General features: G+C 39.0%; 1 protein-coding gene and 1 non-coding gene across 2 annotated transcripts in view; both read right to left on the bottom strand.

Moving 5' to 3' along the window:
- top1b (DNA topoisomerase Ib) overlaps positions 1–18,311 on the bottom strand; it is a 70,928-nt gene that overhangs the window by 22,660 nt on the left and 29,957 nt on the right. The window contains exons 5-10 of the mRNA XM_073062027.1: positions 17,791–17,855; positions 17,084–17,176; positions 15,872–15,941; positions 12,079–12,167; positions 8,900–9,015; positions 944–1,065 (exon numbers count right to left, since the gene is read on the bottom strand). Of these exons, the coding sequence (XP_072918128.1) occupies positions 944–1,065; positions 8,900–9,015; positions 12,079–12,167; positions 15,872–15,941; positions 17,084–17,176; positions 17,791–17,855 (555 nt within the window). The remainder of the gene's footprint in view (positions 1–943; positions 1,066–8,899; positions 9,016–12,078; positions 12,168–15,871; positions 15,942–17,083; positions 17,177–17,790; positions 17,856–18,311) is intronic.
- LOC140736408 (small nucleolar RNA SNORA26) lies at positions 4,189–4,307 on the bottom strand. Its single transcript, XR_012100941.1, has one exon. It is a non-coding gene; the product is annotated as a small nucleolar RNA SNORA26 (small nucleolar RNA).

Raw genomic sequence — 18,311 nt, 5'->3', positions numbered from 1 at the left:
GTATTCAACCACAGATGGAACTAGCTCAACCAACAAAGATGTTGGAAGAAGTTCAAAGAGCAATATATCGATAATAACAAGCAAACTGAAGTATTTTACGAAGAATTCGGCTAGGGTTAATCTGAGGGATGGGTGGTCGGCGTGCCTGGAAGGGCATATTTCACGCTGAATCTCAATAAATAAGATGGGAAGAACAAATGGCATATATGATAATTATCTATGATGAACAAAAAAACTATTTCAACTATGAAGTGGTCAGTTCTCAGCAGTGCAGTACCTTGAACTAACAGGATCAAGCACCAATCCAGGCTTTCAGATTTGCTGCAAGGTCATTTTCCTATCTATTTAATTTTATTTTAGCCTCTTTACTCTTGCAGCAAAATTTCCATGCATTCCCTTTCCCAAAAAAAAAGCACACTGGCACTTGAGGAATGCTTGCTAAAAGTTGATAGTTTAGGTGACAGAATAGCTCAGTTAGAAATGGCCTGAATTTAGTAGGTTATAGGCTTGAAGCCATCCTCAATATCCATGCTGACAAACCAGTACAGTCCTGGGAAATTTATGCATTGCTTTTGAAATTATTCTAATTTGAGAGAAAAAGAAACAAGCTCATGGAAATAATAACATGGAGCAGTAGATAGGATTTCAGAATTAATTCACAATCTAAAAGTAGGCTATAAACATACCAGATTCTGCAGGTGCCAGAAACCCAGAGTAACACATACAAAATACTGGGGGAACTCAGGCAAAGCAGCAACTATAGAAAGGAAAAAGAGTTGACGTTTTGGACTGGAAAAGGAGAGAAGCCAGAATAAGGTGGTGGTGAGAAGGGAGTACAAGCTGGAAGGTGTTAAGTGAAGTCAGAGAGCAGCAGAGGAAGTAATGGGAGAGGGTCTCAACGAAGTCCTGTCAAAGAGCAGACTGCTCTAGTCTGCAAACTTACCTTTCTCCAGTCCTTGAAAAAGTTCTTCCTAAAGATATCTTTCGTAGTGTACTCATGATCAAGCATTTTAGCGAAAAATGTTGCAACCTCTTCACTCTGAGGGCTCAACTTCATGGGCTTCCCTAAACATAAAAGATTGAAATTAGACACCACAAAAGCTAAGGTCAGCGGAGTACAAAGTTAATCAACAACCTCATCGACCTGTTCAATAATAGCTTAATTTATTGACTTAAAAGATTCTATGAGCAAACTAATACTGGATTACAAGACCATAAGATATAGGAACAGTATTAGGCCATTTGGCCCATTGAGTCAGCAACGTTGGGATTGCCGCCTGTGCCACGCAACAGTGAGGCAAGCAATAGAATGAGGTGGCAGATAAATGTGGCTGAAGAATTGGAGCAGGGGGCAGGGATTCAGATTTCTGAATAATTGGGATCTCTTCTGGGACAGGTGTGACATATTCAAAAGGGACGGGTTTGCACTTGATTCCGAGGGGACCAATATTCTTGTCAGCAGGCTTATTAGAGCTGAGGATGAGCCAGCAGGATTACAAGTAGATGATGAATGTAAGAAGAATGTAAGGAAGGACAAGCCAATGACTGGGTACAAATGCAGGCAGAGCCAAGAGTTAAACTGTACCACCACACAGGGAAAATTCAAAAGGGTAAAGAATACAGTACTGAAGGTATTGCACTTAAATGCACGTAGCCTTTGGAATAAGGTGGATGAACTTGTGGTACAATTAGAGACTAGCCATATGACGTTGTGGGCATCACTGAGTTGTGGCTGAAAGGCGGCCATAGTTGGGAGTTTAACGACAAAGGATATACTTTGTATCGAGAAGACAGGCGGGAAGGCATAGATGGTGGTGTGGCTTTATTGATAAGAGATGGAATTACAGCTTTAGAAAAAGGTGACATATGGTCCGAGAATACTGAATCTTTGTGGGTGGAGCAAGGCACAGGATAGATATGTCCCACAGATGTAGCAGTTCTCAAATGACAGGGGTGGACAAACGTGCTGACAAGGGAAGTTAAGGACTGCATAAAAGCCAAGGAAAGGGCATATAAGGTAGCAAAAGTGTGTGGGAAGTTGGATGATTGGGGAAGCTTTTAAAATCCAACAAAAGGTACCTAAAAAGCTATAAGGGAAAAGATGAAATATGACCATGAATGTCAGGGAGCAGGAGTGAGTGCCATTGCTGTTACAAAGGAAAAAGTGCAAGGCAAACTGAAATCTCTTAAGGTGGATAAGTCACCTGGACCAGATGGACTACATGAGAGAGGTCGCTGAAGAGATAACGATGCATTGATCATGATCTTTCAAGAGACATGATTCTGGCATGGTCTCAGAGGAATGGAAGATTGCAAATGTCACTCCATTTTTTAAGGCAAAAAAAAGGAATTTATAGGCCACTAAACTCAGTGGCTGGGAAAGAAATCTTACCTAACAAATCTGTTAAGAGTTCTTAGAGGAAATAACAAGCAGACTGGACAAAGGACAGGTAGTGGATGCCATTTACTTGGATTTTCAGAAGGCATTTGATAAGGTGCCACACATGAGACTGCTTAAAAAGGGAAAATCCCAAGGTGTTGCAGGCAAGTCTCTGGTATGGTTAGAGGAATAGCTGATAGGCAGGAAACAGCCAGTGGGAATAAAAGGAACCTTTTCTGGTTGACTGCAAGCGACTCATGGTGTTCCTTAGGGGTCAGTATTGGGACCGCTACTTTTCACATTGTTTGTCAGTGATTTGGATAATGGAATTGATGGCATTAAGGATAGAGGAGGGCAATTAATATGATTGCAACAGGACTTAAGACAAATTGGAAGAACGGCAAGAAAGTGGCAGATGGAATACAGAATTGGGAAATGTACGATAATGCATTTTGGTAAAACGAACTATAGTGCAGACTATTATCTAAGTGGGGAGAAGGTTCAAACATCAGACGTGCAGAAGGACTTGGGAGTCCTCGTGCAGGACTCCCAGAAGGTTAACTTACAGATTGAGTCTGTGGTAAAGGCAGCAAATGCAATGCTGACAGTTATTTCAAGGGCAACAGAATATAAAAGCAAGGAGATAATGTTGAGACTTTATGAAACACTGGTCAGGCATATTGAAGTATTGTCAACAGTTTTGGGCCCCATATCTCAGAAAGGATGTGTTGTCATTGGAGAAAGTCCAGTGGAGATTCAAGGGGATGTCTGTGAATGAAGGGGTTAACATGAGGAGCATTTGGCAGCTCTGGGCCCGTACTCACTGGAATTTAGAAAAAGTAGGATTTTTTTAAGCCAGAGAGTGGTGAATCTGTGGAATGCTCTGCTACAGACTGGGGTGGAGGCCAAGCCTGTGTGTATATTTAAGGCTTAAGTTGATAAGTTTCCTGATTGGTCAGGACATCAAAGGATATGGCGAGATGACAGCTGTATGGGGTTGTGTGGAATCTGGGATCAGCCATGATGAAATGGCGGAGCAGACTTGGGCCGAGTGGCCTATTTCCGCTCTTATGTCTTTTGGTCTTATAGGGTCTACTCCACCATTTCATCATGGTGGATCCATTTCCCTCTCAGCATCAATCTCCTATCTTCTCCCCATAATCTTCCAACCTCTGCCTTAAATATACACTATGACTGCCTCCACAGTCAATTATAACATAGTACTTTAAGATGCCAAGCCATAGATCATCTGGAAGCAATCCTGTATGCAAACTAGGAGGTCAGAAGCCAAATCCATTTGAGTGACTGGATACCAAGGCATCACGATCAGAGAGGGGGACACCATTCCTTCAACACTGATGTACAGTCTGTACACCACTGGAAACTCAGCTATGTAAGTCAGTGTAACTGAGTAGGGTTGTTTTACATAATGTACTCAGAGTGAACAAACCAGACTTGCATCAGAAACCCAGCCTCCACACAACTAATCCTTCCAAAAGGATGTCAAGAGATAGATCAAATATTTCATTCCAATTGATATCAAGCTTAGGCTAGCCATGAATGTACAATGGGAAAAATATCAGCAGGTGCACAAGCTCTGGAGAGCTCACAGACATCACTGTTTACATTCGCTCAGTGGAAGTTAATTAAGTAGCAATGCAGCATTTTATATTTCTGGGTTTGGCATCCTAATTGAGTTATTTTAGGCTATAACATTTTCGTTAACTATCAATCCCACAGTGTAGTTTTTAAAGCAGTATCTTTTTTTTCTAACTACTGTCACTTCCAGGTTAATGATACAACAATAATTTTGTCCTTCCTGACAGGAATCAAAGCATACAGTAGCTGATGCTCTGAGTTTTAAAGAAGAGTTTTTCTATCCCTTATTCATGGCCACTCAAAGAACAGAATTACAATGAGTGGGCAAAGCTAGAAGGGAAGTGTTCATTAAGTTCTTCAATAAATCCAATCACTTTCAATCCTATTGCTAATAGCTTATGCGAAACAGTAAACAACAGTACTGGCACCGAACGGCAACACAGCGAGTTCAAATCCCAGCAAGGAAGTAAACTGGTTAGGCTGTAGACTAAAAGACATTGAATTCTTTTCTTTCTTCCCCCTCCTTCTCTTAGAGGTGACTAAGCCCACCTTTACCATAGCAAGTGCTGCCATAGCAATTATTGCTGGCTGTACGTAATGGGGAAATCAAACAAAATACAGTCGGCCCTCCTTATCCGCGAATTCAACCAACCGCGAATCGCGAAAACCTGGAGGTGCTCTTCCAGCACTTGCTCTTCGAGCATGTACAGACATTTTTCTTGTCATTATTCCCTAAGCAATGCAGTGTAACAACTATTTTACATAGCATTTACACTGTATTAGGCATTATAAGTAATCTAGAGATGATTTAAAGTATATAGGAGGATGTGCGTGGGTTATTGTGAATCGGGATCGAAAAAAATCAGAGGTTCTCTTACTAAGCAAGTTGGAACAGGTACATCCGGTATTATTTAGCGTCAGTTAGTCAAACGTTTGCCTTAGTATTATAGCATATATTTTACCTCTCTATGCATATGAGACACTTAAGAACGTAAAGTTTCAGCGCCGGGCTCAGAGTTTGATCCAGTGACAGAACGCTCCCGAGTGCGCTCTCCACCGTGCCAGGTTGATGTGGAGGATCAAAAACCAAAAACCCAATAATTAACCACTGCGTTGCTTAGTAATAATTGTAGCTTTCATCGGGGCAGGGCCTTTCTCACTTTATCCTTTAAGATTGTTCCGATTGTTGACCGACTGTAGCCTAATGCTTTTCCAATGACCGATGGCGTTTCACCTCTTTCCAATTGCTTTATTATTTCCACTTTATTTTCAATCGTGATTTTGATTACTTTCGTGAACAGAAACACTGTGGATTTAGAGCTCTACCGCCGGGTCCTAAGGTCCACCGCATTGAGACAAGTTGAATAAGGGACTTGAGCATCCGTGTTTTTTGGTATCCATGAGGGGTCCCAGAACCAATCCCTCGCGGATAAGGAGGGCTGACTGTAGATGAACGACAGGGAGATTTGTACATGCTTTGTTTTTGACATATTATTCATCTTCCATAATGAAGCAGCACAACCAATTCAGTTCCCATCCTCATGACCCCCATTTCTTATCACTGTGTAGATTTCTAATATTTTGCTTAATTTAGCCAGTTCTCTACTGACATAATTACCCTTTCTACTAATCCCAGTTGCTCCCAACAAATCATTTAAACACTTAAAATGTGGCCATCACTAGTAATTATCCATCTTTAATTACACTGACGTGAGGGGGCCAGTTATAGCTGACCACTTTGGTTTCTTCATAGTTATAATCTATATGTCATACTGGTAAGGACACTTATTTCTTTATCTGACGAATATTCCAAACATTGATTGAATTTGAACTCCTCGGCTAAAGAGACAGATTCAACCTCATGTCAAAATTAACAGCTCATGCTTCCAGATACTAATTCCATCACTTAACTACTGTATTTATAGTACCCACCACCCAAATTGAACCTACAACTGAATTCCATGTCTTTGATGACTCCCTCTTTTGCTACTCCTTGTCTATTTACTATACCACAACAGGGATAAGCCATACAATTAGATTGTACCGATATTTCTACCATTCCTTTATACACCTTGGTAACTCCCATCCAAAACAAAATCTGACATTTTCAACTTCAGCAGCATTTTAGGGAAGGTAACTTCCGATTTTGATCAGTTGTACAGCAATCCTCCTCCCAGTCCCCACCCTTACCTGGAATTTTCTCCCGGTGACCGCCTCTCTAATTACATTGCTTTCCCTGCAGAAAGCAATTGGGCAACAAATCCAATTGACGTCCAAATTAAACAGACAGGCTTATACTACACAAAAATTACTGCTCCCTTAACTGAAAACCCTCCCTTCAGACGTGAGAACAATTGCACATCTGGGCACAGTACATTTAAGGATTACTGGAAAACGGAAAGGGGAAAGGGCAGAGATCCCACTCATAATTTGATTATTAAATGACTTAAAAGCACAGCATTATTGAACACCTCTGTTTCCCCACAGACAAACGACAATCATTCTGCCAACAGCTAGGGCTGATGCCGTCTCAAGGCAACTCCCACAATCCCTGCTATTTAGCCAATGACTCAATAAAAACTGAGCCTTTGCATTGAGATACTGAAAAACAATGAGTTAAAATTAGCATATTGGGAACAAAGACTGAGACTACGTCCACACCATACCAGATAAATCCATAACCGAAGCCTTTTCTCTTCATTTTTACCCTCCGTCCACACTAAAACGGCGTTTTCATCCCCCGAAACTGGAGCTTTTCAGAAACGCTTTCCAGGGTGGGTATTTTTGAAAACGCCGATTCGGCAGATCAGTGTGGACGGGGTAACCGGACAAATTTAAAACGCTGTCAGACGGTAGCGCGCCATTTCATTGTTTTCTTGAACGCAGCCTAACAATTTCAGAAGACGGCAACGAGACTGAAGCCAGAAGAGTTAGAAATGTACTCACCAAATACTTTGACCCATAATTTACTGAAGAAATAAGTATACTCACTTTGCCCTGCTTTCTGTCCTTGCTCGTATGAAGGTGGTTTACCTATTTATGCAAGTACTTCTCTGACAATAGATGTGCAACATACAATGTGTAACATTGTATGGAAATACACAATAATACTGATGCAGACACGTTTTACACATTTAACAAGGAACTCTATTAATGCAACAGAGTTTGTCAGTTTTTCGATGTTTGTCGTCAGCCGGGTCATACAGCCCATGAACTCCCTGTCGGTTGCCTCCATATGCTCCAGTATTTGTGTTTTTTTTTTACTTTTAAGTTCTCCTGCATGAAAGCCAACAGCTGTCCATCATTTTAAGTTTTTCTAGTCCGTAACTACACAAATGTGCACTTTTACAGCGAGATTCGACACGAAACATGTCGCTTGTTTTTGGTAGATGTGTTCTGCGCATGCACAGGAGGAGATTCGCCGAAATCTTCGTTTCAATGTGGATAGAGTTATTTTTAAAAACGCATAGTGTAGACGCCTATCGTTTCTACACGAAACTGGCGTTTTCAAAATTATCCTGTCTAGTGTGGATGTAGCCTGATAGGTGAGAACAGAATGCAAGTAGCTGCTGATACAGTCTTGTGCTCCCTATACCTGATGCTCAACATTCAATTCCTCAGCTTGCAACACAAATATCACTTAATGCCCAGATGCATCATGCAGACCTGAATGAAGTTACAACTGTCCACCCTCTACCTGGGTATAATTTCTGCAAAAAAAAAACCCCCGTCCATTTTGAGGAAAAGAGAACCAACATATCTAAAAACAACTGAACACTTAGAATATGTGCTTCTCACAGATTAATTTTCTCTCTTTTAAATACAAGTTGCATGGCCTGAAATTCCACATGCTTCTAGTATCTATTTCATCACCACAGCAATTAAGCAGGAAAACTTCCAGGGGGGAAAAAAAAAATCACAATTATAAAATTCTCAATCCGGTAAGAAAATTTTGTTTGGTCAGAAAGGCAGGTTATTTGCAAAATTAGCTTTTCTCCTCCCCTCCCCCCTAGAAAACTATAACCATTACTTACAGTAATGAAACAAGATGACAAGTTGTCTGTATCCTATGTACCACATTTACTCTACTACAGGAGGAGATTGGTTGTCTGCCAAAGCTATCAATTATAGCTGGTGTAGGCTGAATGACCCTCAACATAAAAAGCCACTTTGAAGCAAGGCTGTGGTTTTATAAGATGATAATGTGAGCAGAGCAGCCTTCAAGTCACACTGTCTCCCAACAGGACGAATATTGAAATTGATGGGAATCAGTTCTACATGTCACTGGTGACATTCGGTCAATTCCACTTACAACAGCAAACTGCTGGGGATATGGGCACCACATCAGAACATCTAGAGCCACAAGTGGAGATGGCACTGAACATACGAGGTCCTTCTCAAATTAAAAAAAATATTGGTTTTAACTGAATTGATCAACACTGCTATCAACTGTGAAGGGAGGATGACCAAATCTACACACAAACAACAACTATTTTGCCAAAGGACACGAGTTATCACCTGCACCCAAAATCCAGGGCTGTCACAACTCAATATACCATGAATCACAGTGAAGGTCCAGCCCAGCTTGTAAATGTCTGACTCGTGTGTAACCTGTAACATGGACAAGCATTTGGTGAGATGGACTTGCTGATTGCCAGGGGGCTGCAGGCATCTGAGACTCAGTTTGCGGCTAACATTTTCAACTGACAAACTATTCTGGTCATTAACAGCTCTCAGAAATGAAACCCTGCCATGAACTCTGAACAATCTGTACCACTTTCTAACAGCCTATCTTTGTTGTAATTGTATCTACAGTGATAAAGTTCCATGTATTCAACTCCTGATTTTGCTTTTCTCAGCCACCCCTCTGCTATAAATTGAGTACTGGAAACAACAGTATACTTATTTTTGCTCTCTTACCATCATAATAGAATTTAACATCATCTGGGAGTGGAATGTAGGGCGGAGCAAACACTGGGCCCTTGTGTTCCAAAAATTTCCATTTCACACCATCCGTATAACGTTCTTCTTCCCACCTGCACAAAATAAAATATACTTGAGATTGTCTAGAATTTAACTATACTACTGCCATGATGAAACCATCAATTCACTTCCTCATCTAAAGTCTCATTAAATGTTAGGCTTGTGATATGAAAATTGCTTGATATTGCATTAACCCCCTGAAAATTCTGTTCTCATCATCTTCTAGAAGCAGCAACTATGATATCTGGGGTCAGGTTCTCCTTAGTATGCATACTGAGTGCTGAGAATTGCAAAGGTTGCTCCAAGCAAGCTAATCTGCACTCATCCACACCCTACTCAGTACCAGCCGAGCAACACACACAAAATGCTGGAGGAATTCAGCAGGTCAGGCAGCATCTACAGAGGGGAATAATTTCCAGCATCTGCAGAATATCTTGTGTTCACGACCAGCTGAGCAAGTGGTTTCTCTCTTCCTTGACCCAACTCTCATCTCTAGTTCGCTAATTCCCTACCCATTTCTCCATGATCCACTGTGGGTTCAATTCTCACCACTGTCTAAAAGGAGTTGCATGTACTCCTCATGACCACATGGGTTTTCTCCCACATTCCAAAGACATACGGGTTAGGGGTAAAGTATATAAGCATGCTATGTTGATGCGGGAAGCATAGTGACACCTAGTGGACTATCCAGCATAATCCAAATGTGACAAATGAAGCTAATGTATCTGTTCCAGAATGATATGGTTCCTTTGAATTTCGCATTCAGCTGGGCTTTCAAACAGCTGTGAATGTGCCTCTCCCTTTCCTTGGGTATTTGAAAAAGGTCTCACATTGTTTCAATTTTTTTTAAACTTCGAGGAAGTTTGATATACTTTTTTCAATTAATATGACTAAAATGCATGAAGCAACATAACTGAAATTCTGAATAGTTTCCTAAATCAGGTCTAAAGAATTCTCAATTACATAGTGCACAAAGAACAAATTGGCAGCTACTAGAACCCAGCCCCAATTTTAATCCACTGTGTGGTCAAATACCAATTTCACAATAAGTGACATCTTACTGCTGTTGGATAAACAGAAAAGCACAGCACAGACCCTTTGGACCATGATGTTGTGTCAACCTTTTAACCTACTCCAAGATCAATCTATCCCTTCTCTCCCACAGTGCTTCTTTCAAACTTTCAGCTACCCAGTATATAGTACAAATGACAATTTCATCAGCTGTCTTTTCAGTAGTTTGGCATCAAACCATATTGAAGCACAGAAATAGTGCACTCTATGGAGATCATTTTTTAAAAGTGTAAATTAATGGAAGGAGCAAGAAATCCAGTCTGACAAATGCAGTTAGATTTATGGTGTTCAGTCTTATTACTGGTAGGGAGAGATGGGAAATGTTTTAGATTCCACTTAAAGACCCATGCTCAAAGTAAGAATAACGTCAAAGTGGTAAGAAACAGAGAATGCACTATTGTTGCTGAAATTTAAAAAAGAGAAATCTTTCTGCATCCTTCAGCATTTGAGATTTAATGTTATAGCTTAATTTAGCAAAACCATGAAGGTCAGTCATGACTGAGAATACACTGTCTAAACAATGGATGCAAACTTTTAAAAGGAAACAGATAAATACATGGAATCTGAAAGAAAAGGATCCACATCGAGAAAGGAGAAGTTTCTTCAGAGTTAATATGGCACAATAAACAAAATACTCTCCGTGCTGTTAGCCTAAAATCCTAACGCTATGACACTACTTATTATTTCAACTAGATGAACAAATTTTTGTTAAAGCCATGAACAGAAACTGCTTAGATGCTTTGACAGGGCTAATTCAAATACTAATGGTGATCTGTTTAATAGTAGCAGTAATGAGAAGAAACTTGCCACCTGACATTTTTTATAAGTGTGTTTTAAACTCAGACTAAAAATCCTGGAACAACACAATATTTAATAATGGAAAAGTAATTAGCTTTTGAACCAATTCTACTATCAACAAGGTTACTTCAATCTTATTGTATGAGCTTTGCTGTACAACCAAATATTAGATAGGAAAACATAGCAAAAAAATCTGTATATTAAAAAAAAATCAAGCTCCAGAGCCTGTGATGAGAAATGATGAGGGTATCACGATCATAATGGAAGAAACTTAACTAAAGAAATATGCCCATAAATGTGGAAACACAAATTTCTGTCAATACTGTTCAGCCTAAGAAACTAATGCATTACAAAGTAACATTTACAAACTATTTCTTTTAACATCCAATTCATTACCACCCCACTCCCCAAGTTACTAGGTCAAAGTCTATAACCAACAGTAAAGATAAAGATTAGCTTTATTTGTCACATAAACATTGAAACATGATGAAATGTGTTATTTGCATCAAATCAGCACGGATTGTGCTGGGGGAAGCCCTTGAGTGTCATTCTTCCAGTGGCTTCGTATAGCATGCCTACAACTCACTAACCCTAACCAAAAGGCTTTGGAATGTGGGAGTAAACCGCGATGGGAGTCGAATCCAGACCTTTCTAAAGCTGGCACTAAATTAAGTGTCATCCCAGTATAGGTGTTCCACCCCCAAAATGTGTACACAAGGGTTTTCTAGAAGTAGCAGTTACAAATGCTGGCCTTGCCAACACAACGCATTTAGAAAAATAAGTAAGAAGCATTTTACAGTCTGTTGTATAGTTATATGATTCATTTAGGCTCTTAAGCAACATAATTATTAATCCATAATTATTGCTTTACCTCTCTGGTACGTTGGGTGAATTGTCACCATATTAACTATATTTCAAAATTAAATTTGTCCTAAAACAGGCATCTTAGCTTCTACATATTCCTATCTTTATTTTCAGGACTGTTAAGTTATTAATTAAAATTAACATTGTGTAAGAAGGACTTTAATACGATTCCTCAGTCAAAAAGCTTAATGATATCATACTAGTTGGATACCAGAGATGTCACAGGACTGGCAGCCAACAACAAATACCACTGAGAAAGTAAAAATCTGTGTCAGAGTAACTTTCTCACAAAAAGATTCAGGAACAAGCAGGCCATCCAACTTCATACGTAGGCGGGGACAGGGTGCGAGGAAGAAAGTGACCAACATTCTACACAAGCTCACCATTTCCATTTATCCTCTTCCTCTTTTTTCTTCTTCTTTTTTCCTTGCCCATCACCTTGCACTTTGACTTTAGACTTTTTGTTTGATTCCTAAAAGGAAGATCAATTCTCAGTGACAGTGTAATACTCAGATTCCAGAATCATTCCCGCTGTACCAAATACAGAAAGAGAATCTCTGCAACCCAAAATTTAAGGCTGCAATCATTCAATACATAAAATGTTAGCTAGCACAAAAATAAAACTGACACTGCATCAAATAGAGTACTTCATGGGTATCATGTTAAAATACTCAGCACACAATAATCTAGTTTTAAGTGCAGTCACCATTGCTGTGGGCACCAGGATACACAACTGTAGAGATTAAAAAAATATGCACATGAAAACGAGATGCTGAAGGGTAGTGGAATGCAAAGAAGATGAATGATATTGGTTTAGTTACAGCATGTGCATAAATCTGGAGCAAAACATCAGTTGAAAAGAACTTCAGGTGAACCAATGGAATACTATACCACAGATTAGGTTATTAAATATATTTTAAGAGTACAGAGTCTCCCATGTACAAATGGCATTAAAGTACTGCAAGAAAGCAGGAGATCTTTGTTTTGTTTTTGCACTAGTTATTTATTTTTATATATACTTATTGTAATTTATATATTTTTATGATGTATAGCAATATACTACTGCCTCAAAACAACAAATTTCATGACACATTTCAGTGATCAAATCTGATTCGGAAAGCAGGAAATCTCAAAATTGCGATCAAGAATCAGCTATGATATCGTCATATAATTGAGATAGGCCAATGCACTGAGCAGTTTGTTTCTGGTTTTATTTCCCATTCAGGAAAGATTGGATGAAGGGAGTCAGAACAGTGCTGAAAGATACTGTCATGTGACGGGAAAGAAATGATGCAGAGAATTCAAAATTTATTTTGTTAGAATTAAGGAATAATACAGCAGTCATTACAGTACATGCTGCCAGATTACACAGATGGAGAGGTTAAAAGCAAATTGAGAAAGATGCAAAATATTTGTTATGAAAATAGTAACTTCAATTACTCAACCCCATCTTGGATATTACAGCATTAAGGGGAGGAATTCTAGAAATAAGTATAAACACCTTCTTGACTAATACCTTTCATCTGACAAGGAAACTAGTAGTACAGGGTTGGATTCTAGGGAATTACGCAAAGTAATCTTCCATTAAAACACATGGGAAATAGTGAACACATTATTTCATTGACAGAAGTGCGAAATTCAAAGCATTGAGAATTATGTCAGTTACATTAAATCAAAAGATTGGCAAATAAAACAGTAGGTTAGAAAAACACAAGAACAAATGCAGACTAATCACTAACAAGCAGTTCTAAAGCATGACCAAGCAAAGATAAACCATTGCAGCAAGAAAGGAAACATATGTGATTGTTTTCCAAACCAGTTAACTTTGCAAGCGACAAATTAAAGCAAAATTAGTAGATAACACATTGAGGTTTAAAAGTCTTAAACATTCAGATAGTAAAGGTATAGTAAGGCTGAGCTACTGAGTATGTGGCAACCACTTTCAATAGGTCTTGCCGATATATAAAACAGTCTGTAAAGAAACAGACAGGAAAATTCTTATTCTTTGTAGACAATTATAAAAGATACAAACCCCCCCCCCGAAGAATAAATGACAGGAAATGTTAAAACCCCAAAGCCCCCTTCTCCCCACTTGCTCTAGCAAAAACATCAACTCTCCCCCACCCACCATGCAAATAATGGCAAAGCCCCCAAAGAGACCATGATTTAGAGTCCATCAAAAATTACTGTCCATCCCAACACTTTGGCATCTCAAACAGGCTCTCTTGTTTGTGTTACTCTGGATTTCCAGCATCTGCAGACTCTCATGTTCATAAACTGCTTGCAGATGCAAGGTGAGAAAGTAAACTATGTAGCACAATTGCATTCTGAAAAGGACCTAGAGTGATGGAAGCAGATTTAAAATAACTTCCAAAATTGAAAAAATCTATTTATTTCTCAAAGAAAACTGATGGAGCTATGAGGAAGAGGAGGGAAAAAGGTCTATCTGAAGGGTGGCATGGTAGCATAGTGCTAAGCACAGCACTTTTCAATACCAGCAACCCAGGTGCTCCAGTCTCCTCTTAGTTCAGACTTACCAGCTGGTATGTTAATTGGTCATTTTAAATTGTCCCGTGGTTAGGCTGGGATTAAACTGGGGGATTACTGGGCAGTGTGGCTTGAAGGGCCAGGAGGGCCTGTTCCATGCCGTACCTCAATAAATTTTTTAAAAATGCGGGTTAGTCAGCTAACATAGATGATGGGCTAAAAGGTCTCTTTCTACACTACCATTATCGACACACCAACAATTTAGTACCACAATCTGCAATGAAAGGAACAGTCAAAGCTCTGATTTTAGTGACACTTTTGGCGAGGGAACCAGATGTTTGCCAAAACACCTGAACCATGTTCCTATTTTGTACGGGGTCATTGTATTGCAGCATCCACATCAACTTCTCAGCTCTCCAGAGACCCAAACCCAACAGTGCAATACAGAAAAAAACTGCATAGTGCACAGCATTGCCAGCTCAATTTAATTCAGGGTACACAAAGGAGATTGAGCCTGCCAGCTTGTGACTCAGAACCCTGCGGTAAATGAGTCAAACTGACTAAAGGCTGAGGATCATGTCTTTTGGCTACATTATTTCTTTATGCTTACTTTCAAAGCCACATTATGACATTTTCATAGGAATTACATTCAAAGCAAAGACAGGTTCAGACTCCACTCTCCTGATGTAAGCAAATGCAACTCCCTTACAATATCTTGAATGACGAGCCCAAAAAGCAGCTGCCAAACAACAGGCTGTGTGCCAGATCTATTGGGCACATTCAAAGCAGCTTACAAAAAAAAAACAAGGAACCAAAATAAACCACCTACTCTATTAAAATGAAATGAGGAAGCAGGAAGTATTGAACAGATGGACAGATCACCAATTTCACCACTTTAAAAACTTAAAAATTGGAAATTGATTTTTTGTATAATCAATAATAATTTTTTTCTACACAATTTCCGATTATGTTACATAGTTCACTCATCTCTGGTCTAGTTTAAAGATTCTTTTCGTTGGGCCACCTTGTGGACTGGATTATTGCATCAAATTGTCCATGGCCCATGCTGAGTACCTGCTCCTGAACCACTGTTGCAGATGTTTACTCAAATTCCATTAGAAGAAAGCATTTTAAAAACCCCAACAAACCAAGTAAATAGTGGAGTAACACATCAGATCCTGAAATTTCCCAGTTTTAAGGTAGCCTTTGATTCTGCCTCTCCAATTACAAACAGTACAAAAATCCAGTGCCTATGTGCCTATAAACTTGTGTGATGATGAGTGATAGTGTAATAAACTACTCTGCACTGGAGCACCTTACAAGTTTTATTCAAGACAGGAAGCAATTGAACTTAAACATACACACATTTTATACACACACACAAATAAAAGTCACAAGGTACAATATTTCAAATCACTTAAGCCTTGGTTCAAATATTCACCCATGTATAAAGATTTCAGATGCAATTAGGTCACAAAACAGAAATGATGTTTGATTCCACTGTTTCACTGATGTTGGGAGACCATCACTAGGTGAAGGCTGTTTATGTATGGTTCATCAGAGCTCAAATCTGGCACAAGACTTCTACTCATTTAAGCATGAATTTCTAAAGCTATGAAAACCATTATCAAAATTCAACCATTTCAACAGAAAGGACAGAATCCTGAAGAAAACAAAATCATTACACACCATTTCAGGTTTTCGCTTTTTGGCTTTCTTTGCATCTTCGGTTTTGATCTTCTTGGGTTTAAAATCAGTACTATGGTAGAAAGAAACATTGAATACAGTCAAAACATCTCATAAAGATAGCCATCACCTTTTGCCACACCTGACTACAGGTTTAACAACTCAGCTTAGGATAACTTCTTAATACCTTACAGTAACTTTTTAAAAACGGGGTGAGGAATCACTTACTTTTTAAACTTTGTATTGTACCATAAGACTGCTGGAATTTATTAAAATCATGTGCCTGTTATTACTTTAAAAAATGGAAGCAATGCCAAACAGGTCTGGGGAGGTTTATCCCTTATGGTCATAATGCATACAGCATGAAAAGCATGAACTTTTTCATGTTTACATCATGCCCAGTTTATTTAGGCTGTTTGCTTCTTTAATTCTGAAGTTCTGATTACTTATGTTTTCCCTAAAAAAAAGTGAGACTTTAAAAAAAATCATGGGATTAGAGAAGTCAGGCAGGTCAACTGATCGGTTAGCAATCCAACCAGACCAGATACTGTTTCTGCATCTGTTAGCAGAAGTCAGGCAGGAATGCACTCTTCTATGTTGGTCACAAATAAAAACCATGAAGAATAACCCTCAGTAACAGGCCAAAAGTTTACAATGATTCATATGCAAATAAATACAAGAAGCTCTGTTCTACAAACAGGATATAGAAGCAAAATGCATGTGGGACAAAACCTTAGAAGAGATGCTGACTCACAGTTCATAGAAACAGCTTTTAGCAGAGGATCACCCAATACCTTGGGAGTTTTCCCCCCATTTCAAGACAATTTACTAAGACTTAAGGGAAAACATCCCTCAGAAAATAATTTCATTTAGGGATCCAGTCTTTAGCTTAAAACGCACCTCAGAATTAGTAAATTATGGATTCAAACATTACTGTAGTTTTGAGCTAATGCAGCGTCTTGGGGCTAGGACATAGAACGATAACTCTTCCTGCACTTTCAGCTGAATGCAAAATATCACAGGTCTTTAAAAGCCACACAAGCTGATTATTTCCTACTGCTGTTTGAGGACATATGTGATAAGTGTACTTCCAACCTCCATCCGGAACATTCCTTTCTTGCAACCAATTTCCCCTTTCCCCCCAAGAAATTGCCTTTCCCTCTTTGTTCCTATACAAACTGAACAGAAATGTAGAGCCTCAATAAAGAAACTTACTCATCATCTTCGTGAACTCTCTTCATCGGCTTATTTTCCACCTTAATGGACGGAACATAATCATCGTCTGGCTCTTCCTTTATACGAGGAGGGCTAAGGAGAGCAGGAAGACAAAAAGATGAATAAAAGAGAAATTGAGCTCTTATATAACCGTTGTTTCATAGGGCAGGCTGTCTTAAATAAACAAAGCCCTTGAAATCCAGAATAGCCATCTTATCTGCACAATGGTATTCATATGCAGGAAGACAATTGGAATCCAGAAGCAACATGTTCTAAATCAAACTTCTCATCTGAATACGAGTCCAAGTACTGCAAATTCAGGTGACTGCCAACACAATTACTCTTTTCCAGCGAGGAATACTTAGAACGGTTATAAATTTATATTCCAGACATCCTTACAGCACAATCTTTCTAAAATCAAATGGCTGGATCCCTTCTACAGCCAGATAGATATTTTTATTTTGGTAGGCAAAAGATAAAAAAAAAATTGATGTGACCATTGTCATTGACCACTCCAAAAACGAGGGATTTATCTGGCTTCTGTTCAATATCTGCTACAGTTACTCTTTCCTCCCACCCAGTTCTCACATTTCAAACAGATGCACCCAACTGGAAGAGAAATGCAAGTGAATAATTAAAAGACATTCGAAAGCCAATGGGTAAAACACATTGGTAAAACAGATATGATTAAGGTGAATACTGTATACCTTGTGAAACCATTCTCTTTCTTGACTTTGTCTCCAGAACTGCTACTTGAGGTGTGAATCTTGTCCTTTTAAGAGAAACAAATCCATTATCAATGTAAAGTCTCTTCTGCAGATCATTCCAAATAAACCACTATTGACTTCTGCACAATGTCATCATTTGTGTATCCATCAGTGCCATAATGCTTCCTTCAAATATCTAACCACAGAACTCTTCTCTACTTCGTGGGAATGGGTATGTGCAAACTTGAACACAGAACCAGAAATCCCTTATGTTTTTTTTAATATATGAAATATACTTGACCTCAAAAATGCATCTCAGAAAACTGCCTCTTGTAAATAGCTAAGGGACCTTTTGAAATCTCAATCAGAGCACTGAATTTTTAACTACCACTTCCTCATTCATAGAACTAAAACTAAAATTGATGGCACTGTACCATCCGATTCCTAAATGGACATTGAAGCTTTGGACACTACCTCACCTTTTTTGATATACAGTATTTGTTTTTTTCTGCACACTTCTT

This window comes from Hemitrygon akajei, chromosome 11, assembly GCF_048418815.1.
Source record: "Hemitrygon akajei chromosome 11, sHemAka1.3, whole genome shotgun sequence".
Taxonomy (NCBI): Eukaryota; Metazoa; Chordata; class Chondrichthyes; order Myliobatiformes; family Dasyatidae; genus Hemitrygon; species Hemitrygon akajei.
The sequence above is the reverse complement of the archived record's forward strand: the minus strand, read 5'-3'. Positions and strand labels throughout refer to the sequence as shown.